The 13,404-nt window shown below is 43.0% G+C and overlaps 1 protein-coding gene across 6 annotated transcripts in view; it reads right to left on the reverse strand.

Annotated features, from left to right (window-relative positions):
- Positions 1–2,057: 2,057 nt before the first annotated feature.
- Positions 2,058–13,404, reverse strand: part of LOC125287750 (NACHT, LRR and PYD domains-containing protein 3-like) — a 35,906-nt gene continuing 24,559 nt past the window's right edge. For 3 of the 6 annotated variants that reach the window (XM_048233757.1, XM_048233762.1, XM_048233758.1), the window contains 5 exons: positions 13,007–13,180; positions 12,317–12,490; positions 5,628–5,774; positions 2,691–2,777; positions 2,058–2,571 (listed from right to left, as the gene is read on the reverse strand). In XM_048233757.1, the coding sequence (XP_048089714.1) occupies positions 2,732–2,777; positions 5,628–5,774; positions 12,317–12,490; positions 13,007–13,180 (541 nt within the window). In that variant the 3' untranslated portion in view covers positions 2,058–2,571; positions 2,691–2,731. The remainder of the gene's footprint in view (positions 2,572–2,690; positions 2,778–5,627; positions 5,775–12,316; positions 12,491–13,006; positions 13,181–13,404) is intronic. The other 3 variants (XM_048233761.1, XM_048233759.1, XM_048233760.1) reach the window with 3 other exon arrangements.

A 13,404-nucleotide genomic window follows, 5' to 3' on the forward strand; every position in this document is an offset into this window, starting at 1 on the left:
GGCCTACTAATTAATGCCTATTGTACTGTAATGATCTGAGCCTAGCTGTTGATGACTGTGCTCCCATGATGCTGTGCGGTTGATGTGTTATGTTGAATGTTAATGTTAACCATGCAAGTTACCAATGTTGTGCGTCCTGACTGTCGTGTTTATGTTTATAGTTGATTACAGTGTTCATAACCGGGTCTAACTAGTGCGTGTTGTAGATACAGCCTCACATAGATGTTTAGTGCTGGAGCATAAGTGCCAGGTCTGGACTGGCATTATGCGTTCATGTGTTTTGGTGCGTAACCAATAAAAACCATTCTAAGACAAACTGTGCAGTTTGTTACAGTACTTTAATTTTTGCAAAAAGAAAGAAATCCTTGATATAATAACAAGTCATTCACATTATAGGCTACTTTACACACTGTTATGTCAGGGTGACTGACAAGCCTGTTCTGAAGACTCCCATTCATTTTGACAGCGCAATTCATTTTAAAGCAATTTACAAAAGATTCACTGAACAAAAATGCTGATGTGGTACATGAAAATTTAGCTAAAAATGTGGAGAATGCAATGCAATCAAGCATTTTGGACGATATATTGTCACAAGCTGGCAGAATAGGCAACAGGCCGATGTGCGTTTTATTTGGAGACTGTTTTGCGAGACAGAGACCGAGTTTGCTGATATTCTGGGGATAGGCTACAACATAGCCGATGTATGACTTTAGCCTTTTAATATATTTGCTGCATTGGATCAGTCTTTCTAGAACAGGCAAGGGCTTTCTAGCCTCACGTCAGCAGCGCTGCATCACCCATATAGCCTAGCCTACATTAAAACAACCAGCGGATGGTGGGCGGGTGCGGTTTTGAAAATTGGTCAAAAAACTTTGGTGCTGATGGATGGCTGATGGATGATAAGTTTTGCTATGCAGTTATGATTGAAATAATAGCCCATCAGCGCATCTCTAGTGTGTGTGCGCCTCTCTCTCGCTCAGAGGGGAGGGAGAGGCTGAGGGTCGATCCAGCATGGATTCTGTGGTGGATAGGATCCACAATTAGGTGTTAACAATACTACTACGCTAGGTCGAAGTACTCCCAAGTGCTATTGCGCCACACATTGTAGTTCTCCTGTTTATTCGCTTGGAAAATCGGCACGTTTCATGTTGCGTGGCCGTAGCATTTCTATCAACTACTCGTGCAACTGTATTTAAATTCGGAAGGCGTGGATGTTTTGATTACTTCTACGCTTTAGTTACGGCAAAGCCCGCTAGCATAACAACATGCTAACACAGTCCAGCCGCGCACCAGAGCGTTTGAGTGCACGTACCGACACGGGAGAGGTATGACTCAACTCGTGAAAGTTAAGGTAAGAACATATATTACTACTGACATTGGGTGGCGTGTTCCTTTAAAGCCTGAGACTGGCAGTTGATCCAGGTGGCCTGACCACCTGGCATAGGATTCTAATTGCTTAACGGCTCTATTGTGATGTCATCAGCCCAATGTTAAGTCTATGGGGAAATTTTGAGTAGTTTTAATTAATAGTTTAAAAAGTATAAAAGTTACAAAGATGAAAAATACAAAGCCCACGTCCTAAGTAAGACCTACGTAACGCAGTTTGAATGAAGTTTCTACGTTGAATGGTTGAAGCTGCATTAAATGCGTTAGAAGAAGAATAATCAGAAGAAAAAGCCTTGGAATAACAGTACAGTGCATTTTCATGCACTGTAATAAGAATCAGAAGAAGCCTATGAAGAACAGTACAGTGCATTTTCATGCACTGTAATTAACCAAAGTCTTTAGCTGCTAACTAGCTAGCCAACATAACTAGCCGTTCCCATTCACTTTCCGTTTACTTTGCTAACGTTAGCTAGCTAGCTAGCTAGCTAGCTCAGTTAACAGGCAGTTATATTATTTATTCCATGTCCGAAAGAGTGTTTCATTGGCATCACACACAAACACTGACTATAAAACAGTATACAAAATGATATTAATATTTTCTTATTGCTTATTCAGAGAAAAGTTCATACTGAACTAGTGCCATTATGTTCCATTGGCGAGTCATCTTGTTAACTATGGAATCTTTGCTACTGTCACTAAGTGGTACAGTAAATACAAATCATTCATTCTATTCAACTAAAATTGTGTCGGAGTAAAACTTCATCATTTCTACATTGTGACTAATCAACACATAAAAGTAATCAATGATCATTTGCTTAACTTTAACATGGAATTTGTCATTTGCATTGCGTTCACTATTGATGTTGTGGTGCTAAAAACAGGTGCTAAAATAACTCTTCTGTCAAGTTTAATAACTGAAATACAATCAACTAACAACAAGTACTTATAATAGAATAAAACAGAAATGTGATATGGTGCTATTAGAAACGGACATAGACATGTTCTAACTCCACTCCAGGGTGTAAGGAGGAAATGCTTGGTCTCCATTTTGTAGAGCTTCCTTTAGAGATCTGAGCGCAGATTAACACAGTCATCTCAGGGCAGTCCATCTCCCACTTGTAGGTGTCTGGTTGCCTTGTAGAGGACCATTTATCCGGCCTGTGTTGCCTGCTGAGGATGGTTCCACTTTCCAAAGAGAAGGGGGTGGGCACATCAGATAAAAGAAGAAACACAACAAGAGAATTTCAGTCTTACAAGAAAAACATATGAACATGCAACTGTCCTGGGTTAATTAACGTCCTCACCGTGAATATGAGTTGTGATGTTGACGTCTCTCTGGACCTGGTTATAAGCCACTGAAGGAGCCACCACAGTCTGACCACTGGTCTGATCTGAAGGATGCAGGTACAAAGATCAGTCTATCACAGACACAAACACCATCACCAGTCTACTCATACCTGTCAACATTTAGCTTTCCAAAAACGGGAGATTTTTTCGGGGGGGTCAGTTTTTGTCCTGGATCAGTGTTTGCATAATTAACATTTTTCATACACGTGTTTCAACACTGCATTTCGGCCGCCTACGCATGCCAGTTATGTATCCACCAGCTATGTAACACCATCACCAGTCTATTACAGACACAAACACCATCACCAGTCTGTTACAGACACAAACACCATCACCAGTCTATTACAGACACAAACACCATCACCAGTCTATTAACTCATTGAATGCCGCGCTGTTTTCGGAAGCTTTGGCCCAGAGTGCCAGCAATCTTGATCATTGTTTTTGTAGAGCCACAGCGTATTCTGTTATAGCTATGGACACATACTATGGCTTGTTTGAAAGGTGAGACTTTAAGCTCTCAGTGGGTACAAACCGTTTATTTCTACATGCCTCTGTTCCTAAGAAATCCCAAGCTAAACAGTGGCTAGTTTTCATCAAAATCCCGGTTTTATTTCTAGAAATGGAGATGTAGCGTCTTTGATGAAATATGAAGTGTTGCCTGTAACGTTTCCGGGAAGTGACCTAGCGAGACCTGGTGAGACTGCCACCTAGTGATAAACCCACGAAAATGGCCTGGTTTTGACCTGACGTGCATGTGTCACTGATTCAACCCAAAGCGGCAACCATCAAAAGCAGAGTTTTAAGATTAAATGTCCAAATAAATGTCCAGATCATGAGTTTTCGATCGTCATATATTTCATTTCCATTCATCACAGAGTTCCCAAAATCACATATAAGGTGTGTTAGAGTGTCTAGTTTCGTAATTAAAAAAAAAAGCTAAAAACGTAATATTACGTTTTTGGCACTCAATGAGTTAAGGACACAAACACCATCACCAGTCTGTTACAGAAACAAACACCATCACCAGTCTACTACAGACAGCGCTACACTCTGGGGGCATGTACATTGGGGCAAATGGCTTAATTTAAACAGTTATGCTAGTCTGCTTTTTATTGACCACAGCTCAGCTTTTTTAATATCATCATCATCCCCAATAAACTCATACACAAACTGCACAACCTGAGTCTCTCTACGCTGCCTAACTGGATACTGAGCTTCCTCACTACCAGGTCACAGCATGGTTGCCTTGGAAACCACTCCTCCAGCACCCTCATCATGAACACTGGAACAGCGCAAGGCCACATACTCAGCCCTATTACACCCTCTTCCCACATGAACACATACTCAGCCCTATTACACCCTCTTCACACATGAGCACATACTCAGTCCTATTACACCCTCTTCACACATGAACACATACTCAGCCCTATTACACCCTCTTCACACATGACTGTGTCGCTGTCCAGCCCAACATCATGATAAAGTTGGCGGACGACACCACAGTCATTGGTCTCATCACGGGCGATGATGTCAACATACAGGAGGGAGGTGGCAGAACTGGTCACATGGTGTGAGGCTAACAACCTCACACTGAACATCAATAAGACCAAGGAGATGGAGGTGGACATGAGAAGGGGTGACCAACTACACCTGCCACCACTAATTGGAGACTCAGAGGTGGAGAGAGTGGACAGCTACAGATTCCTGTGTCCACGTGTGTCAAGACCTTAGGTGGACTAAGAATTCGGAACAGCTGGCCAAGACAGCCAATCAGAGGATGTACTTCCTGTGATGTCTAAAGAGATTCAGCATGACACCTGAAACCCTCAACAACTTGTACAGATGCACTGTAGAGCACGTGCTAACCTGCTGCATGGCTGTGTAATAACTTGTACAGATGCACTGTAGAGCACGTGCTAACCTGCTGCATGGCTGTGTAATAACTTGTACAGATGCACTGTATCCGCGTGCTAACATGCTGCATGGCACTGTACAGATGCACTGTAGAGCACGTGCTAACCTGCTGCATGGCTGTGTAATAACTTGTACAGATGCACTGTAGAGCACGTGCTAACCTGCTGCATGGCTGTGTAATAACTTGTACAGATGCACTGTATCACGTGCTAACATGCTGCATGGCTGTGTAGTAACTTGTACAGATGCACTGTAGAGCACGTGCTAACCTGCTGCATGGCTGTGTAATAGCTTGTACAGAATCACTGTATCACATGCTAACCTGCTGCATGGCTGTGTAATAACTTGTACGGATGCACTGTAGAGCACGTGCTAAGCTGCTGCATGGCTGTGTAATAGCTTGTACAGATGCACTGTATCACGTGCTAACCTGCTGCATGGCTGTGTGGTTGGGCAACAGCACAGCACAAGAGAGGAGGGCACTGCAGAGGGTGGTGAGGCTGGCCCAGCAGGTCATTGGGCGGCTCTCCTGTCACTCCAGGACATATACCAAAAGAGGCTCCTTAAATGGGCCAAGAATGGCATCAGTGATCCCACCCATCCCACCCACAAATTCTTCATCCTCATGAAGTCTGGCGCGTCTGGTAGCGGAGTGTGGCTGCCAGGACATCCAGACTCAGAGACAGCCTATTCTCTCAGGCTGTGAGACTGATACATGGACAACAGCTACTACCTGTGCCATCTGAACCAGAGCAAGCTCCTGTTGAACTGCTATTGCCAGTGACTTCAGACACTCGTACACTGTACTGAGAACCACTGCTCTGCACCTACATACATGACACTCCTCACCCAGCACATAAGTGATATTTTTATACTGATCTCCATTTTGAAATGGGAATTTTTAGACTATTTGCTGTGTGTGTGTGTGTGTGTGTGTGGGAGAGACACACAGAGTGTGTTCCATTGTCCACCAGACTCACGTGTGAGTGTCCAGAGAGAGCAGCTCTGCTCCTGGGTTCTGCTGGGCTTTGTCTCTGAGGTGCAGCTCTGCAGCATCTGAGTGGGAGCTGCTAGCAGAGGCTGCTGCTGCTGCTGGACTCTCCTTTAGGAAGATACCAACATCCACTCTAGAGGACAAATGATTACTAATGTGTTAACAACAGTCACATTACTTTCTCCAGTTTGCACACTATTAAACACACACACAAACACACACGCACACACACACAAAAAAAAAAAAACACACACACACACACACACACACCGAACGCAAGCACGCACGCACGGACAATGAAGCCTCAACACAGAAGAGGAGACGAGGACTTCCGGTTGGTGTGCGGAATGGAGTAGTGGTGTTTTCCGGGCTCCCGCCACACATTTTAGATTTTGACCATTTATTCATGTAATTTAACTCAACTTTGCGAAAATAAGGCACCTCACTTTGCTTGAACAAGTTCTGCCGACCAGTATGTCATCTAAACCTGGCAAATCTTCGAAAAAGTCTGAACAGCAGACAACTTTAGCTAGCAGTTCCGACATTGATAATGCTATTCTAGCTAACATGCTAGCTGAGTTGCGGGCGGACCTGTTGACCAAACCTGACTCACTAGCCGTCAGATTTGAACATAAACTTGCTGTCATTGACTCCAAGTTAGACGGATTGCAGACGACGGTGACCAACCATGAACAACGCATCTCTGATCTGGAGTCTGGGTTGAACCAGCTCCAGTCCTTGGAGGCAACGATAACCACCATGACTGAAGATAGCGCCAAGCTGAAAGCTAAGATCACCCGATATAGAGGGAAGAAGTAGACGGTGCAATGTGCGTCTTATTGGAGTGCCTGAAGCAGTCGAGGGCACACAACCCACATCGTTCTTCTCTACTTTTTCTGATGGATGTGCTGGGAGAAGACGTGCTTTCCTCCCCTCAGAGCTTGACAGAGCTCACCGAGCACTCAAACCCAAACCAGCTGAGGGGCAAAACCTAGAGCCGTGGTTATCTGTTTCCATAAATTCCAGACTAAGGACTTGGTCATACGGGCTGCCCCAAAAGAGCTTTTAGGGGAACTAAAATATAGAGATAAGCCGATATACATATACGATGACTACTGTCCTGAAGTAATGGAGCAACGTGCGGAGTACAAGGAGGTCATGCACCAGTTGTACATTCGCAATCTTAAGCCTTCACTGCTCTATCCAGCGCGGCTGTTTATCGTGGCAGATGATGGACATAGGCGGCGTTTTTTCATCGGTGCAAGAAGCCCAGCAGTTTTGGCTACATATCAGAAGCCAAGCCCTCCGATGGAAGATGATTGATCCAAGTCAAGCTCCAACTATTTGTCCAGGTTACGGTATTTAGCGTTATCTAGGCTGATATAATGTTTTTCCACCTGACCTGGACAAAATTGGCTGTAGGTTAACGGTAGCAGATAACTGAACATGCAACTTTCCTGTTGATTTGACTGAATTGCAATAGTTATTCTAACGGGTGTATTTACATAAGGCATTTGTTTGGCGTTTGTCACTATAACTGTTATTGTTAGTGAATGTTAATGTTTGCTTTTCACTTAGCCCTTTTATTTTAAGTAGTAGCTAACGTGCTCATTTGGGGTACAATGTTGTTAACCGTCAGCCCAGGCTATGAAGGGAGCTTTTGGCAGGTTCAAAGTGTATAGAATTAGGGATAGGCCTACAACATAATGTTCTGGTTTGTGTTCCTGTGAGATAGGCCTACACTTTTTCTAGCTGGCCCTTACTGTATTTACATTACCAATGTGCGACCTGTTGGCGCAGTACAGCAGACACCACCGTTCAGTGGTGCACCTGTGTAAAGTTGAGTCTATTTTTATAACGTTATTGTGTGGCGGGGCGGGGAATATAGCGGGAGGAAAGACTGACCCGGGAGAATTTTGATGAGCGTATGGCAGCAACATGGCACTGTTGTGCAAAGGGTGCATCAGATGCTGTGTTGCATGTGGGTTTTTCGAGGGTGGGTGATGGGGAAGGGGACATGCGTGGTCGCGTGTGTGTGTATGGGGGCGGGGGGTTTGTCTCCCTTTTGTGTTTTTTTTTTTTTTTCTCCTTTCTTGTTTTCTTTCTTTGGGGTCAATACGCAGATATTGCATTCTGCAATCACAAGATGATTATTTTCTTTGTGTATGGAAAATAAGAACATATCAGTGAACAATATTCGTTTCATATCTTGGAATGTTAAGGGGGCAAATAACAATACTAAAGTAAATAAGATTGTGTCACATCTTCAGGATCTGAAGGGAGACATAGTGTTTCTGCAGGAGACACATTTACGCAGTTGGGAGATTCAGCGCATTAAAAGGGGCAGATTCAGTCAGTTATATCACTCAAAGTTTAGTGTGAGAGCCAGGGGTGCTGCTATTTTAATCCGTAATAATATTCCATTCGAACCAGAAAACACTATAGCTGACTCAAGTGGTCGGTTTGTTATTGTTTCAGGGAGGTTGTGCAATACCCGGGTTGTCCTGGCTAGTATCTACGCACCAAACTGGGATGACAAACAATTCATCTCCAGGCTTTTTACCTCTATTCCTAATGTTGAAACATACCACCTTATAATTGGGGGGGGATTTCAATTTTGTACAACATGCTGATTTAGACAGATCCTCTGCTAGACCACACTCTCTTACCAACTCTGCTAAGCTCTTAGCTTCTATGGCAGGGGAGCTGGGCCTGACTGACCCATGGAGGAGTAAATTCCCAGATAAAAAAACATTTTCTTTCTTTTCACATGTTCACCACTCATACTCACGAATAGACTTTTTTCTCTTGGATAATAGGCTGCTTTCTAATGTAAACTCATGTGATTATCATAGTATAGTTATTTCAGACCATGCTCCCACATCATTAGATATATGTTTTCCAAATATCAACCGCACTTTTAAACAATGGAGATTTAGTTCAAATTTACTATCAAATGACGCTTTTGTGGACTCCTTAAGATCAAATATTGAACTATTTTTTGAAATGAATAATTCACCAGAGGTGTCAAGACGAACTTTGTGGGAAACATTTAAGGCGTACCTAAGAGGTCATATTATTTCCTATACATCTCACCTTAGAAAAATGGCTAGGTCCAGACAATTAGAACTGTCACAAAAGCTCCAGGAAATTGATGATAGCTATGCTAACTGCCCAGACCCCTTACTCTATAAAAAACGCCTACAACTTCAAACAGAGTTTAATCTTTTAACTACACAGGAAGCGGAATCACAACTATTTAAATCTAGACAACGATTTTTTGAATCAGGGGACAAGGCTGGTAAGCTTCTGGCCCAACAGGCCAGAGCTGCAGCTGCGTCTAGGCTCATTCCGAGTATTAAGACTCCTTTAGGAGTCATCCATACTGACCCTAAACTCATAAATGAAACATTTACCACATTTTATTCTGATCTATATGCATCTGATCATCCTACTCAAAACAGTATGAATAAACCATTAAAACACCATTGAGTTTCCCAGAATAGAACAGAAGCTGGTGGAAGATTTGGCTAAACCAATCTCAGCTGCTGAAATAATGAATGCAATCACTAATTTACAGAGTGGTAAATCACCTGGCCCAGATGGATTCACTGTTGAATTTTATAAAGGATTTGCCCCTCTCCTTTCCACAGTTCTGAGCGACATGTACAACGAAGCTTTGTCACTTGGCCAACTCCCACCAACTTTGACTAATGCCACAATTACTCTTCTCCTAAAAAAAAAATAAAGATCCTGCACTCTGTAGTAGTTATAGACCCATATCATTGCTAAATGTAGATTACAAGATCCTTGCTAAGATCTTGGCTTTCCGTCTCCAGAATGTTCTGCCGGGACTCATCTCGGCGGACCAAACTGGCTTCATGTTGGGCAGGCAGTCATTCCACAACACCAGAAGACTTTTAAATTTACTTAATATGCCTGGCCCCAGCACCCCTGAAGTAGTGGTGTCGCTGGATGCCGAAAAGGCTTTTGATAGGGTGGAGTGGGACTTCCTTTTTGAAGTAATGGGAAGATTTGGCCTGGGTCCAGGTTTTCTTTCATGGGTCAAGTTGCTGTACTCATCTCCAGTAGCATCTGTACAAACAAACAATATTGTCTCAGCCCCTTTTCAGCTCCACCGTGGCACAAGACAAGGGTGTCCACTTTCACCTTTATTGTTTGCCATGGCCATTGAGCCACTGGCCATTTGGTTACGATCAGAGGAGAGATTTGAGGGCATTTCCCGCCAGGGAGTAATACACAAACTGTCACTGTATGCGGATGATTTACTTCTTTACGTATCAAATCCAACTACCTCTCTTCCAATAGTTTTAAACATTTTGAAACAATTTGGTCAACTATCCGGTTATACTGTAAACTAAATTTAGGAAAGAGTGAATTATTTGCAATTAACAATTTACCGGGGCGATTGCCAGATAATATAGCACCTTTCAAATGGGTGGATGAGGGATTTAAATACTTGGGAGTTTTCATTTCTAGGTCTCTATCAGATACTTTTAACAACAATTTTGTTCCTTTGCTCAAGAGAGTCGAGGAAGATTTTGACAGATGGTCTAGTTTACCATTGTCCTTGGCTGGCAGGGTGAACCTCATTAAAATGACTGTCCTGCCAAGGTTCCTCTACCTTTTTCAACATATCCCTGTACTTATTTCAAAAAGTATTTTTGCCAAATTAGACAAATCAATATCAACCTTCCTATGGGCGGTAATCCAATGGTATTATCCCGGAAAAGATACTGCAGCTTCCAAAGCGGGCTGAGGGGTTGCCCTCCCCAATTTTTTACATTATTATTGGGCTGCTAACATTCAAAAAATGTTATTCTGGACCGTTGAATCGACTATCTTGCAACCTGCCTGGGTCCAAATGGAATTTTCTTCAACTCAGATGTCATTTTTGTGTTCCCCGCTTCCTGTGTCTGTTGCTAATGTCAGCACTAGCCTAGTGGTCACTCAGTCGCTTAAAATTTGGTTGCAATTCAGAAAGCTCTTTGGCCTACAAGGTTCCTCTACCTTAGCTCCAGTGTTCCACAATCATAATTTTAAACCATCCACTATGGATTCTGCCTTTCAACTTTGGTCTGATAGTGGCATATTATCTGTTAAGGATCTCTGATAAGGGGACCTACATGTCTTTCACTGATCTGTCTGCTAAATTTAAGCTACCATCATCGCACCTTTTCCGTTTTTTTCATGTTAGGCATTTTGTTCAGAAACATTATCCTGATTTCCCTAATCTCCCCCCACAGACATTACTGGACACTCTTCTTATGACAAACCCCAATCAGAAAGGGAATATTTCACATATTAGCAGTGCCATGGACTGCATCAATTCAGTATTCCCCCAGCAGACGAGGGAGTCATGGGAACAGGATCTTGGGCTTAACCCTTAAAGGTGTAGGTTTTTGAACATTCTAAGTTCCGCAACAATTGAAGGTTCTAAAATTCTATGTTGAATTCAATGAACCCAGATATTCTTTAGAACGTTCATTTCTCAACATTCCCGTCACACCGGTGTGACGGTACTCCTTTAAGGGTTAATATAAATGATGACCAGTGGGGCAATATCCTTGAGTTAGTCCATAACTCCTCCATTTGTGCCCGACATGGGCTGATTCAATGTAAATTCATACACAGGATTTATTAAACCAATCATAGATTGTCTAAAATTTACCCCAATGTTGTTGACGCTTGCAACAGATGCCACCAGTCCCCTGCCGACCTCATGCACATGTTTTGGTCATGCCCAAGGCTGACAGTTTTTTGGGCTAAATTATTTGATACTCTTCAAATGGCCTATAATTTTGTGGCAGATCCACACCCCCTCTCTGCCCTTTTTGGTGTCTCACCTAATAATACCCTCTCAGCTAAAGCACGACATTCCATGGCCTTCTGCACCCTACTGGCCAGGAGATTGATTCTTCTAAATTGGAAGCAAGCTCTGCCCCCATCCCATGATCGTTGGATCAAGGAAGTTTTATATAATCTGAAGTTGGAAAGGCTGAGGTTCTCTCTCAGGGGCTCCCTGAAGAGCTTTAATCGAATTTGGAACCCCTTACTATCCATCATAGAGTCTTTAGACATCGTTCCTGAGGAGTCAGATATCTGAGTTTTTCCTAACTTTTATTGTCATAACTTAACACTCCGCTTTTGTTTCTATTTATTTCATTTATTTATTTATTTATTTATTATTATTTTATTTTATTTATTATTTAAAATACATATTTTTTATAGATATTTAATTGCTCCATTTATTTAGTCATTTATTTATTGTTTTTATTTTATTTAAATGATTGTTATACCCAGAGACAGGTGGGGTTGTGGGATGGGCCCACAGAAATGGGAGAAGGGTGGGTGGGGTGGGGGTAAGGTAAACATTGGAATTATGAGCATTGTTTTTATGTCATTTTGCTGTCCCATTGTGGATGTTTTGTATTATTATTGATGCTCAATAAAAATATATATATAAAAAAAAAAAAAAAAAAAAAAAAAGAAGAGGAGACGAGGCGTGTGTGGAGGGACAGACAGGAGAGAGTCAGCAGTCAGTGGTGTCAGGGTGTTGTAGTGCACACACACACACACACACACACACACACACACACACATCACTGGGTTCTCCCCACACACACAGATCTGTAGTTGTGTGTTCAGACTCACTCTAGTTTCTCTAGTTTGCAGTGGGGATTCTTGAGGAGCTCTGAGAGATGCTGAACTCCTGCATTATGAAGCTTATTGTTACTCAGGTTCAGCTCCTTCAAACTGCAGGAGTTTGATCTGGCAGCTGATGCTATCGCAGCACAGCTCTTCTGTGTGAGGGAACAATACTGCAGCCTGGAGAAACATAACACATGATGACATATTTGATTATTACACTCACATACTGTTCCTCTAACTATACAACACACACACACACACACACACACTGTTAAGGCCTCAATGAAGCCTCAAAAAAGAAGAGGAGACGAGGCGTGCGTGGACAGTGAGCGCCAGAAACGGGACAGATAGGAGAGAGTCAGCAGTCAGTGGAGTCAGGGTGTCGGAATGCACACACTCTCACTCACAGGGAGCCAGCAAGGAGAGAGTCAGCAGTCAGTGGTGTCGGGGTGTTGAAGCGTACACACACACACACACACACACACACACACACAGGATAGTCAGCAGTGAGCTGTGTCAGGATGTTGTAGCATATACACACACACACACACACACATAATGTGAGATAAACACACAAAGACACAAACACACACACACAAACACACACATCAAGGGCTATAACAAACACAAGCCCTCACTCATCCCTGGGTTTTCCCCACACACACAGATCTGTTGTTGTGTGTTCAGACTCACTCTAGTGTCTCCAGTTTGCAGTGGGGATTCTTGAGGAGCTCTGAGAGATGCTGAACTCCTGCATCATGAAGCTTATTGGCACTCAGGTTCAGCTCCTTCAAACTGCAGGAGTTTGATCTGGCAGCTGACGCCATCACAGCACAGCTCTTCTCTGTGAGGGAACATTTAACCAGCCTGGAGAAACATAACACATGATGACATATCTGATTATTACACTCACATACTGTACCTCTAACTATACCCCACAGACACACACACACACACACACACACACACACACACACACACACACACACACTGTTAAGATCTCAATGAAGCCTCACCAAAGAAGAGGAGACGAGGCGTGCGTGGAGAGTGAGCGCCAGAAACGGGACAGACAGGAGAGAGTCAGCAGTCAG

Source organism: Alosa alosa, chromosome 22 (genome assembly GCF_017589495.1).
Source record: "Alosa alosa isolate M-15738 ecotype Scorff River chromosome 22, AALO_Geno_1.1, whole genome shotgun sequence".
In the NCBI taxonomy this organism is placed as follows: Eukaryota; Metazoa; Chordata; class Actinopteri; order Clupeiformes; family Clupeidae; genus Alosa; species Alosa alosa.